General features: G+C 45.1%; 1 protein-coding gene across 2 annotated transcripts in view; it reads right to left on the reverse strand.

The window, feature by feature from the left end:
• COBLL1 (cordon-bleu WH2 repeat protein like 1) overlaps positions 1-17,583 on the reverse strand; it is a 167,286-nt gene extending 149,703 nt beyond the window's left edge. Inside the window, exons 1-2 of one of the 2 annotated variants that reach the window (XM_073545757.1) lie at positions 17,429-17,583; positions 14,280-14,392 (exon numbers count right to left, since the gene is read on the reverse strand). In XM_073545757.1, coding sequence (XP_073401858.1) covers positions 14,280-14,341 — 62 coding nt within the window. In that variant the 5' untranslated portion in view covers positions 14,342-14,392; positions 17,429-17,583. The other variant, XM_073545758.1, reaches the window with a different exon arrangement.
• Between the last annotated feature and the right edge of the window lie 1,642 nt (positions 17,584-19,225).

Below are 19,225 nucleotides of genomic sequence, written 5' to 3' on the forward strand. Positions count from 1 at the left end.
TGCCCGTATTACACCGATGAGTATGTTGGAGCACACTATACTCCGTATAACTGCCTGCTATATACTATAGCTACATAAACCACCACTAAAAAATACAAACATTTCAGTAATTAATGAAGGTACCGGACAGAGAAAGTTGTAAGCGCACACTGTAAAATTACAACACAGGACATATTTGCATACCCAAAGTAGTCCAGACACCATGGATTTGCCTGGCTCGTAAATATCTGCAAAGTCAGGAATGCGGAGAACAGATCTATAAAAGTGCACGCAATCCACATTATAACAGCAGGTGCTCGCCATTGCAAAGAACATCAAGAGTAAAACACTAGAAGATTTCCACATTGTGGTAGACTTGTCTGTGGTAGACTTGTCTGTGACATCATTATGATATGAACGAGATAAAAATCATACATACAAAACGGAGAAGTATGTACCATATGTATGTGGGATGGAAAGGTGTCAGCAAGGCAAAATGGATAGTTCTCAAAGCACAATAAATCAAAATAAAGATGAGCACATCATAATAACATGAGCCCATTGACAATCCAAAATGTTACTTTCTATACATAATATTATACATAATCGTAAGTCTGCAGTCACTCTGTGCCAACATCAGTGCAGCGCTTACAAGCTCAATAGGAAAAAGCTTGTAAGCACTGAAAATTTTAAGCCACCACTGCTGCCTTGCAGACCTCTCTGGTTCCCTAGTAAATGCACGATATTAAACTGAAATAGAAAGTATGAAATATTGGCTGAAAAAGAGCAAATTAAAACAGATATATTTAACAAGTTACATACGGGTCGCCGTCGCACACCCAGGGTTGCAGGGTACTCGGTACCGGGCCGGTGTCAAGGCAGCGGTGACCCGGTCCGTGGCCCTGGGCACCCAATATCAATGGCGGTGATGTTAATGGTGTTAAAGTTTATATGAATAGTTCGTGACGCCACCCGTGGTGTTTGGCAAGTAAGATGGTAAGCCAATGCTGCATACAGATCCGCTGGGACTGATGGTGTGGTGCAGCAGAGATGGTATAGCTCCCCACAGGTGGAGCTGTAGTCCCAGGGCATGTCACATGTGTGTTTTTAATCCAGTTTTTTTCGTGCTTATGCATGATTTGAGAGACCCCACCCCTCTCTTGTGTGACATGCACATAAGGAGCTGTCTTGCACCACGTGCCCATACCAGAAAGCGCCTGTCTTAATCCTGCTCATTTAGACACTGTTCATATGTTCAGGTTTTAAATACATTAGATAGGGACTGCTTCAATACGGGTTACCTTGACGTTGGTGAAGCAGCTTGGCATACATTTTTTTGCAAAAAAACGTATCGACTAAATACCCTGTGTTTGTTATTACCTTTTATCAGCACTTGCTGACTACTGTCATATTTCTTACTGCAAGGTATTTTTGCACATTTGTCATTCTGTGCTTTTTGTTTGTGTTTCAGTCAGGGTGATGTGAACATTGTCCAACAGACTTGTTCACATTGTGCATGTCACATGTGTGTTTTTAGTCCCAGGGCAGTGTAGGTGCAATGGATGAAGAGAGGCGCAGAATGGCACAGATGTGGTTACCCAGGTGTAGTGGTGCTGGAATAACTGGAGGACACCAGAGTATGCGGTTCCAAAGCTTTACTCACTGTTTGCAGTTCACACAACTGCCTGCCTCCGTACTGTGTTCTCCAGGTCAGGGCTCCAGCCAACCTCCAGGCAGGATAGGATTCTCCCTTCTACACTCCGCCAACATGTACCTTCCTGAACGACTCCTCCAATGCGCCTTTAGGTGCGAAACACTCCAGTACTTAGTTACCCTGGAATGCCTCTCTCTAGGTGTTCCTAGTCTTTACTTGACAGACAGCTGTAGCCTGCTTCGGGGACTCCTCACTGCGTCCTGACTCTCTATTCAGTTGCTGCTGTGTCCCAAGTCTATGATGGGAGCAAGGCGTTAGCGGCTCACTACTCCTTGGTGTCTGTTGCCGGACATAAAGATCCAATCAACCTCGGGGACCGGGCCCCGGCCTTTGCGCTCTCTGGACTGGAAGGGTTCTCTCTCTTTCTCAACCTGCTTCCCACCGTCCTTCTGTTCTCCTTCATTCCGATCTGTTCTATCTCTCTTATGGAATCTGTAGACTCCAGTCTACGTCTCTTTCTCCTTCTCTTCCTTCAATAGGGAGCTCGCTCCACTAAGACCAGTCCTCAGCCTCTCCTGACTGACTGCCTTCCTCCGCCTTGAGCTCCTCTCAGGCTGACCTGCTGTCAGCCTGCTCTCTCTCTGGGACTCACCCCAGACTGACCTGAAATCCTACACCTTCCCTCTCTTTTATATCTAACTCCACCCGCCTCCCCACCACCTCTCGTGTTACGAAGCCAGGGACCACAAAAGGCAACCTATGACCTTTCCAGCATAAAGCATGGATGGGTCCCTGCTGAACTATCCTGTGTGTGGGGTGCAGGTGTTGGAATGCGGAAAGGAGTTCCCAGCCTACCTGGATGGTGGGGTACCACACCTTAGGAGAAGGTGCAGTACCTCTGAGGCGACTGAAGCCTCAGGGGCGCCACACATACAGTGCCTACAAGTAGTATTCAACCCCCTGCAGATTTAGCAGGTTTGATAAGATGCAAATAAGTTAGAGCCTTCAAACTTCACACAAGAGCAGGATTTATTAACAGATGCATAAATCTTACAAACCAAAAAGTTACAGTGGGGCAAAAAAGTATTTAGTCACTCAGCAATAGTGCAAGTTCCACCACTTAAAAAGATGAGAGGCGTCTGTAATTTACATCATAGGTAGACCTCAACTATGGGAGACAAACTGAGAAAAAAAAATCCAGAAAATCACATTGTCTGTTTTTTTTTCATTTTATTTGCATATTATGGTGGAAAATAAGTATTTGGTCAGAAACAAGCAAACAAGATTTCTGGCTCTCACAGACCTGTAACTTCTTCTTTAAGAGTCTCCTCTTTCCTCCACTCATTACCTGTAGTAATGGCACCTGTTTAAACTTGTTATCAGTATAAAAAGACACCTGTGCACACCCTCAAACAGTCTGACTCCAAACTCCACTATGGTGAAGACCAAAGAGCTGTCAAAGGACACCAGAAACAAAATTGTAGCCCTGCACCAGGCTGGGAAGACTGAATCTGCAATAGCCAACCAGCTTGGAGTGAAGAAATCAACTGTGGGAGCAATAATTAGAAAATGGAAGACATACAAGACCACTGATAATCTCCCTCGATTTGGTGCTCCACGCAAAATCCCACCCCGTGGGGTCAGAATGATCACAAGAACGGTGAGCAAAAATCCCAGAACCACGTGGGGGGACCTAGTGAATGAACTGCAGAGAGCTGGGACCAATGTAACAAGGCCTACCATAAGTAACACACTACGCCACCATGGACTCAGATCCTGCAGTGCCAGACGTGTCCCACTGCTTAAGCCTGTACATGTCCGGGCCCGTCTGAAGTTTGCTAGAGAGCATTTGGATGATCCAGAGGAGTTTTGGGAGAATGTCCTATGGTCTGATGAAACCAAACTGGAACTGTTTGGTAGAAACACAACTTGTCGTGTTTGGAGGAAAAAGAATACTGAGTTGCATCCATCAAACACCATACCTACTGTAAAGCATGGTGGTGGAAACATCATGCTTTGGGGCTGTTTCTCTGCAAAGGGGCCAGGACGACTGATCCGGGTACATGAAAGAATGAATGGGGCCATGTATCGTGAGATTTTGAGTGCAAACCTCCTTCCATCAGCAAGGGCATTGCAGATGAAACGTGGCTGGGTCTTTCAACATGACAATGATCCAAAGCACACCGCCAGGGCAACGAAGGAGTGGCTTCGTAAGAAGCATTTCAAGGTCCTGGAGTGGCCTAGCCAGTCTCCAGATCTCAACCCTATAGAAAACCTTTGGAGGGAGTTGAAAGTCCGTGTTGCCAAGCGAAAAGCCAAAAACATCACTGCTCTAGAGGAGATCTGCATGTAGGAATGGGCCAACATACCAACAACAGTGTGTGGCAACCTTGTGAAGACTTACAGAAAACGTTTGACCTCTGTCATTGCCAACAAAGGATATATCACAAAGTATTGAGATGAAATTTTGTTTCTGACGAAATACTTATTTTCCACCATAATATGCAAATAAAATGAAAAAAAAACAGACAATGTGATTTTCTGGATTTTTTTTTTCTCAGTTTGTCTCCCATAGTTGAGGTCTACCTATGATGTAAATTACAGACGCCTCTCATCTTTTTAAGTGGTGGAACTTGCACTATTGCTGACTGACTAAATACTTTTTTGCCCCACTGTATGTTGCTCAGTTAAATTTTAATAAATTTTAAACATAAAAGTGTGGGTCAATTATTATTCAACCCCTAGGTTTAATATTTTGTGGAATAACCCTTGTTTGCAATTACAGCTAATAATCGTCTTTTATAAGACTTGATCAGGCCGGCACAGGTCTCTGGAGTTATCTTGGCCCACTCCTCCATGCAGATCTTCTCCAAGTTATCTAGTTTCTTTGGGTGTCTCATGTGGACTTTAATCTTGAGCTCCTTCCACAAGTTTTCAATTGGGTTAAGGTCAGGAGACTGACTAGGCCACTCCAACACCTTGATTTTTTGCCTCTTGAACCAGGCCTTGGTTTTGTTGGCTGTGTGCTTTGGGTCGTTGTCTTGTTGGAAGATGAAATGACGACCCATCTTAAGATCCTTGATGGAGGAGCGGAGGTTCTTGGCCAAAATCTCCAGGTAGGCCGTGCTACTCATCTTCCCATGGATGCGGACCAGATGGCCAGGCCCCTTGGCTGAGAAACAGCCCCACAGCATGATGCTGCCACCACCATGCTTGACTGTAGGGATGGTATTCTTGGGGTCGTATGCAGTGCCATCCAGTCTCCAAACGTCACGTGTGTGGTTGGCACCAAAGATCTCGATCTTGGTCTCATCAGACCAGAGAACCTTGAACCAGTCTGTCTCAGAGTCCTCCAAGTGATCATGAGCAAACTGTAGACGAGCCTTGACATGACGCTTTGAAAGTAAAGGTACCTTATGGGCTCGTCTGGAACGGAGACCATTGCGGTGGAGTACGTTACTTATGGTATTGACTGAAACCAATGTCCCCACTGCCATGAGATCTTCCCGGAGCTCCTTCTTTGTTGTCCTTGGGTTAGCCTTGACTCTTCGGACAAGCCTGGCCTCGGCACGGGAGGAAACTTTCAAAGGCTGTCCAGGCCGTGGAAGGCTAACAGTAGTTCCATAAGCCTTCCACTTCCGGATGATGCTCCCAACAGTGGAGACAGGTAGGTCCAACTCCTTGGAAAGGGTTTTGTACCCCTTGCCAGCCTTGTGACCCTCCACGATCTTGTCTCTGATGGCCTTGGAATGCTCCTTTGTCTTTCCCATGTTGACCATGTATAAGTGCTGTTCACAAGTTTGGGGAGGGTCTTAAATAGTCAGAAAAGGCTGGAAAAAGAGATAATTAATCCAAACATGTGAAGCTCATTGTTCTTTGTGCCTGAAATACTTCTTAATACTTTAGGGGAACCAAACAGAATTCTGGTGGTTTGAGGGGTTGAATAATAAATGACCCTCTGAATAAACTTTTCACAATTTAAAAAAAAATTAAACAAAGAAATAACATTCTTTTTTGCTGCAGTGCATTTCACACTTCCAGGCTGATCTACAGTCCAAATGTCACAATGCCAAGTTAATTCCGAATGTGTAAACCTGCTAAATCTGCAGGGGGTTGAATACTACTTGTAGGCACTGTATTTTTTCAATTCCCATCTTGCCAGACTCAATTATGGGTAGATACCTCTTCAATCTTTGTAATGTCCAATTGTAGAACACATTTTTTTTTTTTAAATTTGTTCTATTATTTAATTCCAATAAATATCGATATTTTATCTTGATCCGGCTTTCTCCAGTAATTCGTTTTGGTATTAAGTGGTGTTAAGTTGTAGAACACAGGCAACCAACACGTCATGGGCAAATTTTAATATTTTTTTTGTACAGGAAGATCCCACTGGATGAGAAACCTTTTTTTTTTTTTTTATCTTTCGTCTTTGATTTCTTCACTTGTTACACACGGCAATTATTGTTTAAAACGCTCATTATAATTCAGATTAAAATAATAATTACTCCATGGAATTAGACCTTAAGGCTAGAAGACAGGATTTACTGTAAGCGGCAACATGAGAGGGTTTAGAAAGTTGCAAAACCAATTAGGGAATCTATCATTCAACGATCTGTCAGTCAAACCAGCAGTGGATCTAACCAGAGATGGCTGACCGATAGTTTTGGTGACGGCCATTAATCTTATCTTCCCACCAGTACACACAGCTTGTTTTGTCAAACTTTCATGTGTTTTAAGAAGATGGAGAAAAAGATGAAAAGTTTAAAAAAAAAACAAAACCCAAAGTATCCCGTTAATACTGACCCCATAAAACTCTCGGTAGAGCCTACTTAAAATCTAATGTCTTTAAGAAGCCTTAGGTACTGCTAACTTTATAGGTTACCCTATAAATAATAGGAGGGAAAGGAAAAAAAATAAAAACGGAGATAAAGTGGTTGTAATCCGTTGTAATCAGAGTCTGGAAAAATGGGGAATCGGAGATAAAATTTTGGTTACTGACTCAACAACCCTGGTAGTAACCCCGTTAAAGACTCGTGAACGTATATATAGAGACACAAGGACTTCCTACAGAACCATATTACACTCACAGGTTCGCCTGCCGTAAGGCTTTATTCACGCATTAGTATGTTTGATCAGTTTTCTATGCCAAAAACCAGGATTGTCTCCAAACACAGACCAGGTGTCAGTCTTTCAGTTATAGTTTTTCTCTGTAAGTTCCACTCCTGGTTTTGGCCTACAAACACTGATGCAAAAATACTGTCCAAATACTGACGTGTGAACGAGACCTAAGGCAAAGTATACATCTGCATGACAAACTTTATGGCTTCAAGGTTAAAAATGTTGCTCATTAGTTACAAATTATACTTCTTCACAGGATAGCTAATACCTGGTAGATCGGTGCGGGCCCCACCCAGCCTATCTTCGTCAGTCCATAGACTTTGAATGGAATGGCCATGTAAATGTACGACCACTCCAACTGAGAACATGGGACTCCCATTCTGGTGATTGTTCATGGTCTCATCTGTTGGACCCCCATCTGAGCAATTATTGTCTATTCAGTGAAAGGGTGACTACCTGTCTCAAGGGCAGGTGAGGACTATCGTGTATTCTCTCATTCAAGAGAGTCAGTCCCATTCTGCTACTCATAGTCTGATCATAGTGTAATCACCGTGTGCTCTGATTCTTTCGGATGGAAAAAAAATGTCTTCATCTCCATTCTGTGAGGCTGCAAAAATGGAATATCATCTACGTGCAGTCCAATGTTTATCATGCATTCATTGACTTGCATGGTCGAGTGTGATCCGTATATCAGATCAATCAAACTTGGGCATGCAATGATTTTTTTCCCTCTGCCTGTCCAAGGAAAGAATCATACATGTGCACCGCCCCATATACTAACATTTGTCCAAGTGCGATCCGATGTTTTGTAGGATCCCACTCGGATAATACTCGGCCAAATACGCTCGTCTGCATGAGCCGTAATAGTAAAATCCGGTCAAAATAAACCTGATATGTTATAAACAGGAGGGAACATCATACAAGAAACCATAGAGGGGTGTCTCTAACCGGGCCTAGGGACAGACAAGTCCTCTGACAGATCGTCTGACTATTAGGATATAATATTGGTAGGGTTCCATGTCATGGAGGTCCTACTAATTATCATAAACTTTACTAAGTGCTTTGTGAAAATCTAGTCTCAGATTCCATTAAGTTAAGTAAAACAGTAATGTTCATGTGAAACTTCATCTGAAAGTCATGGAAAGAGGTGATCCCCATCACATCGAAGACAGAAAGATTACAAAGTACCAGGAACTAAACCAACAGTGAGAGAATAGAACCCGGCACAGTAATTGCCCCGTATCAGGGAGACTGAAGATATGACTTCTATGGATTTTTCTGAACAAGTCATTTCATTCCTAAGACTTCACAGACTTCAGACTTCACTCTCTATGAATGTACGTGTTCAGTGGAAATTGCCCATTTTTTACACTAAACAGAGAGCGCATTTTCTCCACAGTTATTGATGTGACAGCTAGCATGTCCTGCCAAACCCAACTGAAATATAATCCATTGTCTTGTATTTAAGGCTTACTAACCTAAAAACACACTTTATTATTAATTCACCGTCCGGTCTTCGTCTGAACAACACGATATCACGTATTCTAAAACCACCAAATCTGTATGCCATATCTATAAAGCCTGACCGCGATGTTGACCGAGCTGCAGTTGACATTTACCGTCCCCAAACCCAATATTGCGCTTCCTTTTTAAGGTGGTTTAAAGAAATTATTCTAAGAGAAATAAAACACTCATCATCTGGTAAATCTACGGCTGCCGACCTGGTAATCCCTGTCCTTGTTGCATTGGTCATGTGGATGCACGGCTCGTCCTCGCTGCCGAAAAATGAAAATGTCTAACAGGAAATGTCGCCATTGGGGCAGTGGAGAAATGATCAGGTCAGTAATGGCTATTTTTTATTTCACTGCATTTTCTTTTATAAATAGGAGGAGAAGCTAGCTACATCCCCCAGCACTGACGTCACCATTCATCTGCTCTCCAAAGTCGATATACTACTATAAGGACCATATTGGCCCTGAAGGGACGATCTCCATGAGTAATACCGGTCATATTACAGCACGAGCACCTCCTCCAAGGAACAAATCATGCCATGACTTCAGCTCTGAAGTTCCTTAACGATCCAGGATGGAAAACCTCTGCTCTTTTGGTTAGGGCTTTGGTCACTGGCTCTTTGGTAGGCAGAACTAAAAGGGGCAAAGTGCTCAGTCAATAGACAGCCGTAACGGAAGTAATGATGACCAGTAAAGAGTCCAACAGGCATCTGCTCAGTTAGGTGGTATAAAGGGGGCAAAATAAACACACCAGAAGGTGCCATTTTTGATCAGAGAACAGATGGAGCCCATAATGTGTGCAATCACCGCTTCTCCCACCCTCACCATACGCACACACTGGTTTTGGTTACAGCAACAGTGGATATGATTATATAGAGCAGCATAGCGGATGGAGGAAATGATGTCACTAACGTTCCAGCCAAACGTGAGGGTTCAAATGGCGGCTGCAGCAGTGGGACCACAAAACGCGTGGGAGAATAAGGAGTCTCCTTCCCCGCCTGAGAACCTCTTGCTCCTTGAGTAGACTTGTGTGACTCATAAGGACTGACAGACTGTAAATAGCTGAGATCATTGTCGCTAATAGTAATGCTTGTCATTGTGGATGTGTCTCTTTTAGTCCTTTACTAAATTGTAGCTCGGCCTCCGACCGGTTAAAGAAGTTGCACAGACCAAATAGTATTTTCGACAGAAGTTCTCGAAGTTTGCAGCAAAGTCCAACCTTTGTCATTAATGGATGGCACCTAGTTGACCAGTGTCTGTACCAGTTGATGGAGAATGTAAAGCTGTGCGCTTGTAAAACGTAGCCGGCCTGCGCCTGTCGTTTATGTCAGCGCCATCCCGTGACCTTCATTGACAGATCGCCTTGCTTCTTTAACAGTCCGTCAAAAGTGAAGGTCGTATTGAGTTTGACTCTTTTCTAACGGATTCATAGGTGGCGAAATGAATGAGGTCAGTAATGGCTTCAGCTACTGCAGATATACAGTGAACCCGCCTATAGTAAACGCATGCTAATATTATCTATCACATATAGTCCGTTACTTTCCAAGCAAATTCAGAAACCAACCAGATGTCACCAGCCGTAGAAATACATCTGCAACTCATGTCTGCGGGGCTGTCCATCTCCCACCACTGTGCAAGAGCAAAACCACAAGAAAGGAGAATTCAACTGAAAACCAGATGCGAACATCTAGTAGTTGGAGAGAAGATTCGGAGGAAGATGAGTAATATGTTCTCACATGGTTACTCTCAGATGAATGCAGCCAAAATAAATGTGAATACGTAACCTGGATTTCTGGGTAAAATATAAATAATGAACATCCACCCTTATAGAAAAAATGTGTCATCATCGAGGGAACTTGATTTAAAGATGAGCTGTCGCTTGCCAAAAATATGTGATATTTTTTTACCGGGGGCGTAAATGCTACTGTTCTCCTGAACCTGATGTTTTTTTTTTGTTTTTTTTTTTTATTATTATTCCTGTGCTTGTCCGGTCCTGACGTATGACCTCCTCTTCTATAGACTTATATCTGCAATAGAATAGTCCCGACTCCCGCGCACTACTCTGTTGTCGGTGCACACTTAGGCCGCTTTCACACTTCAGGCTTTCGGTATCCGGCATGGTGCGGCGAAAAACCGGACTACCGGATCCGGCCGCAAAGGCAGACACCGGATCCTTCTTTCTGCCGGATATATTCCTGGCAGAGAAGGTTTCCGGGCATGCGCAGTGCGAAAAACCGGTGCGGCGTTGGGAAAAAACGTTGCATGCAACGTTTTTTCCAGACGCCGGACAGGCTATTTTCTATGGATCCGGAAAAAAACACGCGCCGCATTGCCATCCGGCGCAATGCGGCACCAATGAAACAGCACGGGGAAAAAGCCGGATCTGGTCGTAACAGGCGCCGGATCCGGCAGTCCGGTTTTTCGCCGCACCATGCCGGATACCGAAAGCCTGAAGTGTGAAAGTGGCCTTAGCGTAACACTCTACAAGGATATAGCAATAAGTAGAAATCCAGGAACCAGAGCACCTGACATCCTACTTTTGGTAACTTTTGGTAGTACAGACTAATCACAACGTTTCGGCTGCGCAAGGGTCTTTATCAAGCCATAAAAAAATGAATATCTCTCCGTTTTATGGCTCGATAAAGGCAATGCGCGGCCAAAACGTTGCGATTTTTTCTGTACTAATTAAGGTACCAAACAAAAGGAGGATGTCAGGTGCTCTGGTTCCTGGATTTCTCCTCTTCCAGCCTTGTTATCCAAGTGGGTGTAAGGTCCTCAAGATGACACCCACAAAGAAAAGTTTAGGATCACGCCCACTTGGATAACATGACTAGATTTAAATACAGGGGGGGGGGTCACATCTCAGGAATGGAAAGGCGTAGGAACAGAAGAAAAAACCCAAGATTCAGGAGAACATTTACATATTTACAGTCATGGCCAAAAGTATTGACACCCCTGCAATTCTGTCAGATAATACTCAGTTTCTTCCTGAAAATGATTGCAAACACAAATTCTTTGGTATTAATATCTTCATTTAATTTGTCTTAAATGAAAAAACACAAAAAGAATTGTCCTAAAGCCAAATTGGATATAATTCCACACCAAACATAAAAAAGAGGGTGGACAAAAGTATTGGCACTGTTCGAAAAATCATGTGATGCTTCTCTAATTTGTGTAATTAACAGCACCTATAACTTACCTGTGGCACCTAACAGGTGTTGGCAATAACTAAATCACACTTGCAGCCAGTTGACATGGATTAAAGTTGACTCAACCTCTGTCCTGTGTCCTTGTGTGTACCACATTGAGCATGGAGAAAAGAAAGAAGACCAAAGAACTGTCTGAGGACTTGAGAAACCAAATTGTGAGGAAGCATGAGCAATATCAAGGCTACAAGTCCATCTCCAAAGACCTGAATGTTCCTGTGTCTACTGTGCGCAGTGTCATCAAGAAGTTTAAAGCCCATGGCACTGTGGCTAATCTCCCTAGATGTGGACGTAAAAGAAAAATTGACAAGAGATTTCAATGCAAGATTGTGCGGATGTTGGATAAAGAACCTCCACTAACATCCAAACAAGTTCAAGCTGCCCTGCAGTCCGAGGGTACAACGGTGTCAACCCGTACTATCCGTCGGCATCTGAATGAAAAGGGACTGTATGGTAGGAGACCCAGGAAGACTCCACTTCTTACCCCAAGACATAAAAAAGCCAGGCTGGAGTTTGCCAAAACTTACCTGAAAAAGCCTAAAACATTTTGGAAGAATGTTCTCTGGTCAGATGAGACAAAAGTAGAGCTTTTTGGGCAAAGGCATCAACATAGAGTTTACAGGAGAAAAAAGAGGCATTCAAAGAAAAGTACACGGTCCCTACAATCAAACATGGCGGAGGTTCCCTGATGTTTTGGGGTTGCTTTGCTGCCTCTGGCACTGGACTGCTTGACCGTGTGCATGGCATTATGAAGTCAGAAGACTACCAACAAATTTTGCAGCATAATATAGGGCCCAGTGTGAGAAAGCTGGGTCTACCTCAGAGGTCAAAGGTCTTCCAGCAGGACAATGACCCAAAACACACTTCAAAAAGCACTAGAAAATGGTTTGAGAGAAAGCACTGGAAACTTCTAAGGTGGCCAGCAATGAGTCCAGACCTGAATCCCATAGAACACCTGTGGAGAGATCTAAAAATGGCAGTTTGGAGAAGGCACCCTTCAAATATCAGGGACCTGGAGTAGTTTGCCAAAGAAGAATGGTCTAAAATTCCAGCAGAGCATTGTAAGAAACTCATTGATGGTTACCGGAAGCAGTTGGTCGCAGTTATTTTGGCTAAAGGTTGTGCAACCAAGTATTAGGCTGAGGGTGCCAATACTTTTGTCCGGCCCATTTTTGGAGTTTTGTGTGAAATGATCAATGTTTTGCTTTTTGCTTCATTCTCGTTTGTGTTTTTTCATTTAAGACAAATTAAATGAAGATAATAATACCAAAGAATTTGTGTTTGCAATCATTTTCAGGAAGAAACTGAATATTATCTGACAGAATTGCAGGGGTGTCAATACTTTTGGCCATGACTGTACGGCAAGTGACAGACCCACTTTAAATTCAATGTATTCTTTGATTTGACATGGGAACTTTTAACACATCGTGTAGATAAATGAAAGGCTCCAGGGATATAAACCTTTGCAGCCTCAGGTACGCGAGCACCTCTGCAAATACTTATATAGGACGATACCAGATCATGTTGCAAGCGTAATCAGATGCCATAAACCAGAGCTATTAACCCCTAAATTCACTGTTTCTAGTAACGTGCTTAACAGGGAGATTTATCATTGTCCTTTAAACCACTTTTTTTTTTTTTTTTGCATGCGCTTTGGTGTCATTTGTGCCAAATTTATAAAACTGTCACATTGCAAGTGATGATTTCACTCAATTTAAAGCCACTAATTTATAATTAATTATGTAGCAGATTTTACACCATCCATATAGTGGAATGCCTTTCTTGACCTGATAAAATGTTAAGATAATAGGCATGGAGGAAAAAGCAGGCAAAAATGGCAAAAAATGCACTATAAACGTTAAAAAAAAAATTGCAGAAAAAAGACATTGGCAGAAGAGAATTCCCGACATTTTGTGAACCAGGTACTAAACTTTTATGTACCGTTCTATGCAAATTTTTGACATCTACTGAGGTAGACTGTTAAGGTAAATTATCACCTTACATAAATGACATAAGGAGTCCGGTTTTGTATTCAGCAACAAGGAACAGTCCAAAGAACACAATCTCCCAGACCCTGACCTTTACCCAACTAGGAGCTGGAAGTCCAGATATTATCAGTCTTGTATAAAGGGACAACACCAATCTCTAAGATAATACTAATACCCTTTAAATGCAGTGCATGTGATTAAACAGGTCCAGCTCATCTCCATCAAGAAACCGGGGCCCAGGCGTGATAATAGGGACGGCTAAGGATAGGGATGGATGAAAAAAAGGAAGGAAAAGTGTAAATCAAGGACAACTTTTCTACTCTTTGCTTCAGCTAAAAAAAGAAGCCCCCCCCCCCCCCCCCCGCATCAAAAACTGCAAATGTGATTAGAACTTCAGACGGACTCCATGTACTAGAGATGAGAAGGAAGATTTGCATTATAAGAGTCGGACCAGATCTTCACTACTAGCCGGCACATGGGTCAGAACAGGGATTTTGCAAATAATAGTAAATCGAAATAAAAAAAGTTTCACAACCCCTTTAAGCACAGTAAGATGCAGGACTACAAGTGACCTGCGAGAATTTATATGTTCAGAGATTCCGGACGAACATTCAGTTATTTCCAGCAGCAGAAATCAGAAAATCAGGTTAAAGTGAAATATTACAGCAGAACTCCGCACTGACATCTCTTCCCTTGTTTTCTGCGTACGATTTGCAGCTATGAGTGAATTTTCCTGAGAAGAAGCTTTGCCCAACAAGGTCAGAAGTCCGCTGTCTGGTTTACATGGATTTGCTTGTTAGCACTTTCCGATGATTCTTACCCTGTAGGCGGCAGGGAAGCGTCCTGACTGGAGTTTTCAGACCAAGATCCTGAATCGTCCATTCCCCAGCAGTGTCCCTTGGGTGCTGAGAAGAGTTGTCCTTATTTCAGCAGCTGTGTAACAAAACAATGGGATAAGTAGCAGCTCCAAGACACCCAATGACCCCCTCTTTATCATCATACCCCATTATTATGTCATCCAATTTCTATTCTTCATTAAACTATCATCCCCAACCTGTCGTATTTTCTTCATGTTTCCACTTTCTTATCACATTGCTCACACCTTATCATGTAGCCCTACCTAATTATGTCACCCAATGATACAGTCCGGTTACTTTTTTTTTTTTTCCCGTATATGTACCTACCTACTGTCAATGTAATGCCTTTGTGCATCTGTATCTGTACTTGTTCCTGCCTTGCTACTGTAATGCTCTGAATTTCCCCATGGTGGGACGATTAAAGGATTATCTTATCTTATCTTATTACCCCCTTCTCTTGATGTCAACCTGCCATCAGCAACCTGCCCATACCATCCTCTTCCTAGCTGTCTTCATTGTGTGTCCTCTTGCATGTCCCTTTCCATGATTTCCTCCTCCTCATCGCCAGTCTTCAATAATTATGGTAAACCTAATGTTATATCCTCCCGCCAACCCCTCCTTGTGTTTCATCCCTCCTGATCGCGTCACACCTTATAATCTTATCATTCCCCCTTTATACAACATTCTTACCATTTTCTTTTGTCGCCTCGTTATCCCATCACTCAGTTTATACTATGGTATTCCTCTTCATCTTCTTTTACCCTCTATCCTTTCATATCACCTCTTCTATTATATCATTCTGTTGTTTTGTCTTCTTTTAAATCTACCATTAAGTTCCAGAGACGTGTGCTTTATTATTTACCAAAGGGGTGGTGCTCAAAGGCTAATAATACCGAGCAGCCTAAATACACATCCCCGAGAGGATCTATGAATTCCCATCCCCTCGGAAAGCACCATCAAAACTAGCACGAAATAAAAAATTCTATATATCTGGAGCCGTACTGTGGGTTTATAGAAAAAAGCAGAATACTCAGGATAGCAGCGCGAATAAAATAAGAAAGGAAGAGCACAAACGCGCTACTTTTGACCTGGAGACAGGTTCTCCTGAAACCACCCTTACTCCTATGTTTTTATGTCACGCTCTTGTTATCATGAGAACCTCAGGTCATATCTTCAGCATCACCCCCTTTTTCTTCATGCCCTTTCTTTATTAGCATATCCCCCATTAAAGTCATGTTATCCCCTACTTGTCCTATCAAACACCATAGCACCATATCTTCATGTCTTCTTTTGCATCATGAATCCCCTTTTTTAGCATATCCCTATCCACATCACCCCCTTCTTATCACACCCATGATCAGCATGTCACCATTTCGCCTTTCCACATGATCAGCGTATCCCCTCATCCTCATCATGTCACCCCCTTCTTTTTTTAGCCACCCTCAGCATGTCACTATTTCTTCACCATGTCGCCTCTCCTCATCAGTGTACCCCCATCCACATCATGTCACCCCCTTATCATACCCACCTTAGTTTGCCACCGAGTCTTCACCGTGTCGCCCCTCCACAGTATCAGTGTATCCCCCCCAATCCACAAATCGTAACCCCTTCTTATCATACCCACCCCTCACCATGTCACCATTTCGCTTCACCACATCGTCAATGTATCGCCCCCCCATCTTCATCATATCGCCCCCTTATCATACCCACCTTAGTTTGCCACCAAGTCTTCACCATGTCGCCCCTCCACAGTATCAGTGTATCCCCCCAATCCACAAATCGTAACCCCTTGTTATCATACCCACCCCTCACCATGTCACCATTTCACTTCACCACATCGTCAATGTATCGCCCCCCCATCCTCATCATATCGCCCCCTTATCATACCCACCTTAGTTTGCCACCAAGTATGTCGCCCCTCCACAGTATCAGTGTATCCCCCAATCCACAAATCGTAGCCCCTTCTTATTATACCCACCCCTCACCATGTCAACGTTTTGCTTCACCACATCGTCAATGTATCGCCCCCCCATCCTCATCATATCGCCCCCTTATCATACCCACCTTAGTTTGCCACCAAGTATGTCGCCCCTCCACAGTATCAGTGTATCCCCCCAATCCACAAATCGTAGCCCCTTCTTATTATACCCACCCCTCACCATGTCAACGTTTTGCTTCACCACATCGTCAATGTATCGCCTCCCCCATCCTCATCATATCGCCCCCTTGGTGTCAGCTGCCCCTGTACTGACACTGACTCACGCAGCAGACAGCACTGACACTGCGCAGACAGCACTGACACTGCGCACATGTCTATAGGCAAGTTTGGAAACGTTCCACTATCACATGCAAAATCAGAAGCCTGCTCTTGGCACCAAAAGCTGTCAAACCCAAACTTTCTGCTTGTTCTCGGGACAAACATGGAAAACACATGCATGACACTATCCAAATAACCCATTGAGCATGTGAGCTAAAATCAACACCCGGCTGAGCTATCTCCACTCCCATGCTGGTACTTGTAGTTCCAAAGGTGTGACCCAGCACCAGGTCACAGCCATCTGGCACCTTAGAAAGTCCGCGTACCACAGGGGAGGGTACAGAATAATCAGGGGCATCACACTCACATTTTTGCCACCATCCCAGACCACATTTTTGATATCAGACTTGTTGCTGTTAGTAGATGGGAAAACTCAAAATAAACCACATCGTGGACAAGAATGGGTTAAATTAAGATTATTTACTAATATTTACAAACGTCGGTGGTGAAATAATAAATAGTGCAACGCTGTAAGAAATGGGAGCGAGCCTTGTAGTCGGCATGCTGGGACTTGTAGATCAACTGCCGGGTAAGTAAGGAGTTAACCGTGCCCAACTTGCCATACCCTTCACCATTGGCTACTGGAGGGCAAGTGTCAGTGTGGCCCCAATGTAGCAGCACTCACCTCCTCACCTCTCCATGGGACCGCTCCGGCTCTGCCCTGACAGCCATATGGCGCAGCCCGCGCAGGCGGCAGGCACGGGGGGCAGCGGGGCCCCTCACCATCCAGCCCCTACTCTACCCACACACCGCACCTACAGCTCTCCAAAGGGGGAAAGGAAACCCGAGACCAACCTTGTGCCGAGTGATTCCCTGGGAGACAGAGGCAGCCTGTGTTGTCGGCGCCCTCGCTGTGCCAGCCTCTGTGCCCCCGCCCTCTGGAGCGTATTAACTCTCTGTGCTGCTGGGAGCTTAGCATTCAAGCCGAGTCTTGTTCAGTCTCCACGATCTCTTCTCTCCCTCACATTCCCCTCGGTCACAGGAGAGAAAGCGTCTGGTGTTCCTGCAGCTGGGAGGGAGGTGCAAAGTCCGAGAGGGGACTGCACACACCTGGGAGGACACTGTACACTGCACACACCTGGGAGGACACTGTACACTGCACACACCTGGGAGGACACTGTACACTGCACACACCTGGGAGGACACTGTACACTGCACACACCTGGGAGGACACTGTACACTGCACACACCTGGGAGGACACTGTACACTGCACACACCTGGGAGGACACTGTACACTGCACACACCTGGGAGGACACTGTACACTGCACACACCTGGGAGGACACTGTACACTGCACACACCTGGGAGGACACATTGCACACACCTGGGAGGACACACTGCACACACCTGTGAGGACACTGCACACACCTGGGAGGACACACTGCACACACCTGGGAGGACACACTGCACACACCTGGGAGGGCACACACTGCACACACCTGGGAGGACGCTGCACACACCTGGGAGGACACACTGCACACACCTGGGAGGACACTGCACACTGCAAACACCTGGGAGGACACACTGCACACACCTGGGAGGACACTGCACACACCTGGGAGGACACACTGCACACACCTGGGAGCACACACCTGGGAGGACACACACTGCACACACCTGGGAGGACACTGTACACTGCACACACCTGGGAGGACACTGCACACACCTGGGAGGACACTGTACACTGCACACACCTGGGAGGACACTGTACACTGCACACACCTGGGAGGACACACACTGCACACACCTGGGAGGACACTGCACACTGCACACACCTGGGAGGACACACTGCACACACCTGGGAGGACACACACTGCACACACCTGGGAGGACACTGCACACTGCACACACCTGGGAAGACACACACTGCACACACCTGGGAGGACACACACTGCACACACCTGGGAGGACACACTGCACACACCTGGGAGGACACACACTGCACACACCTGGGAGGACACTGCACACTGCACACACCTGGGAGGACACACTGCACACACCTGGGAGGACACACACTGCACACACCTGGGAGGACACTGTACACTGCACACACATGGGAGGACACACTGCACACACCTGGGAGGACACTGCACACTGCATACACCTGGGAGGACACACACTGCACACACCTGGGAGGACACTGCAAACTGCACACACCTGGGAGGACACACTGCACACACCTGGGAGGACACTGCACACACCTGGCAGGACACACACTGCACACACCTGGGAGGACACTGTACACTGCACACACCTGGGAGGACACTGTACACTGCACACACCTGGGAGGACACTGTACACTGCACACTGCACACACCTGGGAGGACACACACTGCACACACCTGGGAGGACACACTGCACACACCTGGGAGGACACACACTGCACACACCTGGGTGGACACACTGCACACACCTGGGAGGACACACTGCACACACCTGGGAGGATACACACTGCACACACCTGGGAGGACACACTGCACACACCTGGGAGGACACTGCACACACCTGGGAGGACACACTGCACACACCTGGGAGGACACACTGCACACACCTGGGAGGACACACACTGCACACACCTGGGAGGACACACT

Source organism: Dendrobates tinctorius, unplaced genomic scaffold, assembly GCF_039654945.1.
Source record: "Dendrobates tinctorius isolate UK_male_01 unplaced genomic scaffold, ASM3965494v1 ptg000143l, whole genome shotgun sequence".
NCBI lineage: Eukaryota > Metazoa > Chordata > Amphibia > Anura > Dendrobatidae > Dendrobates > Dendrobates tinctorius.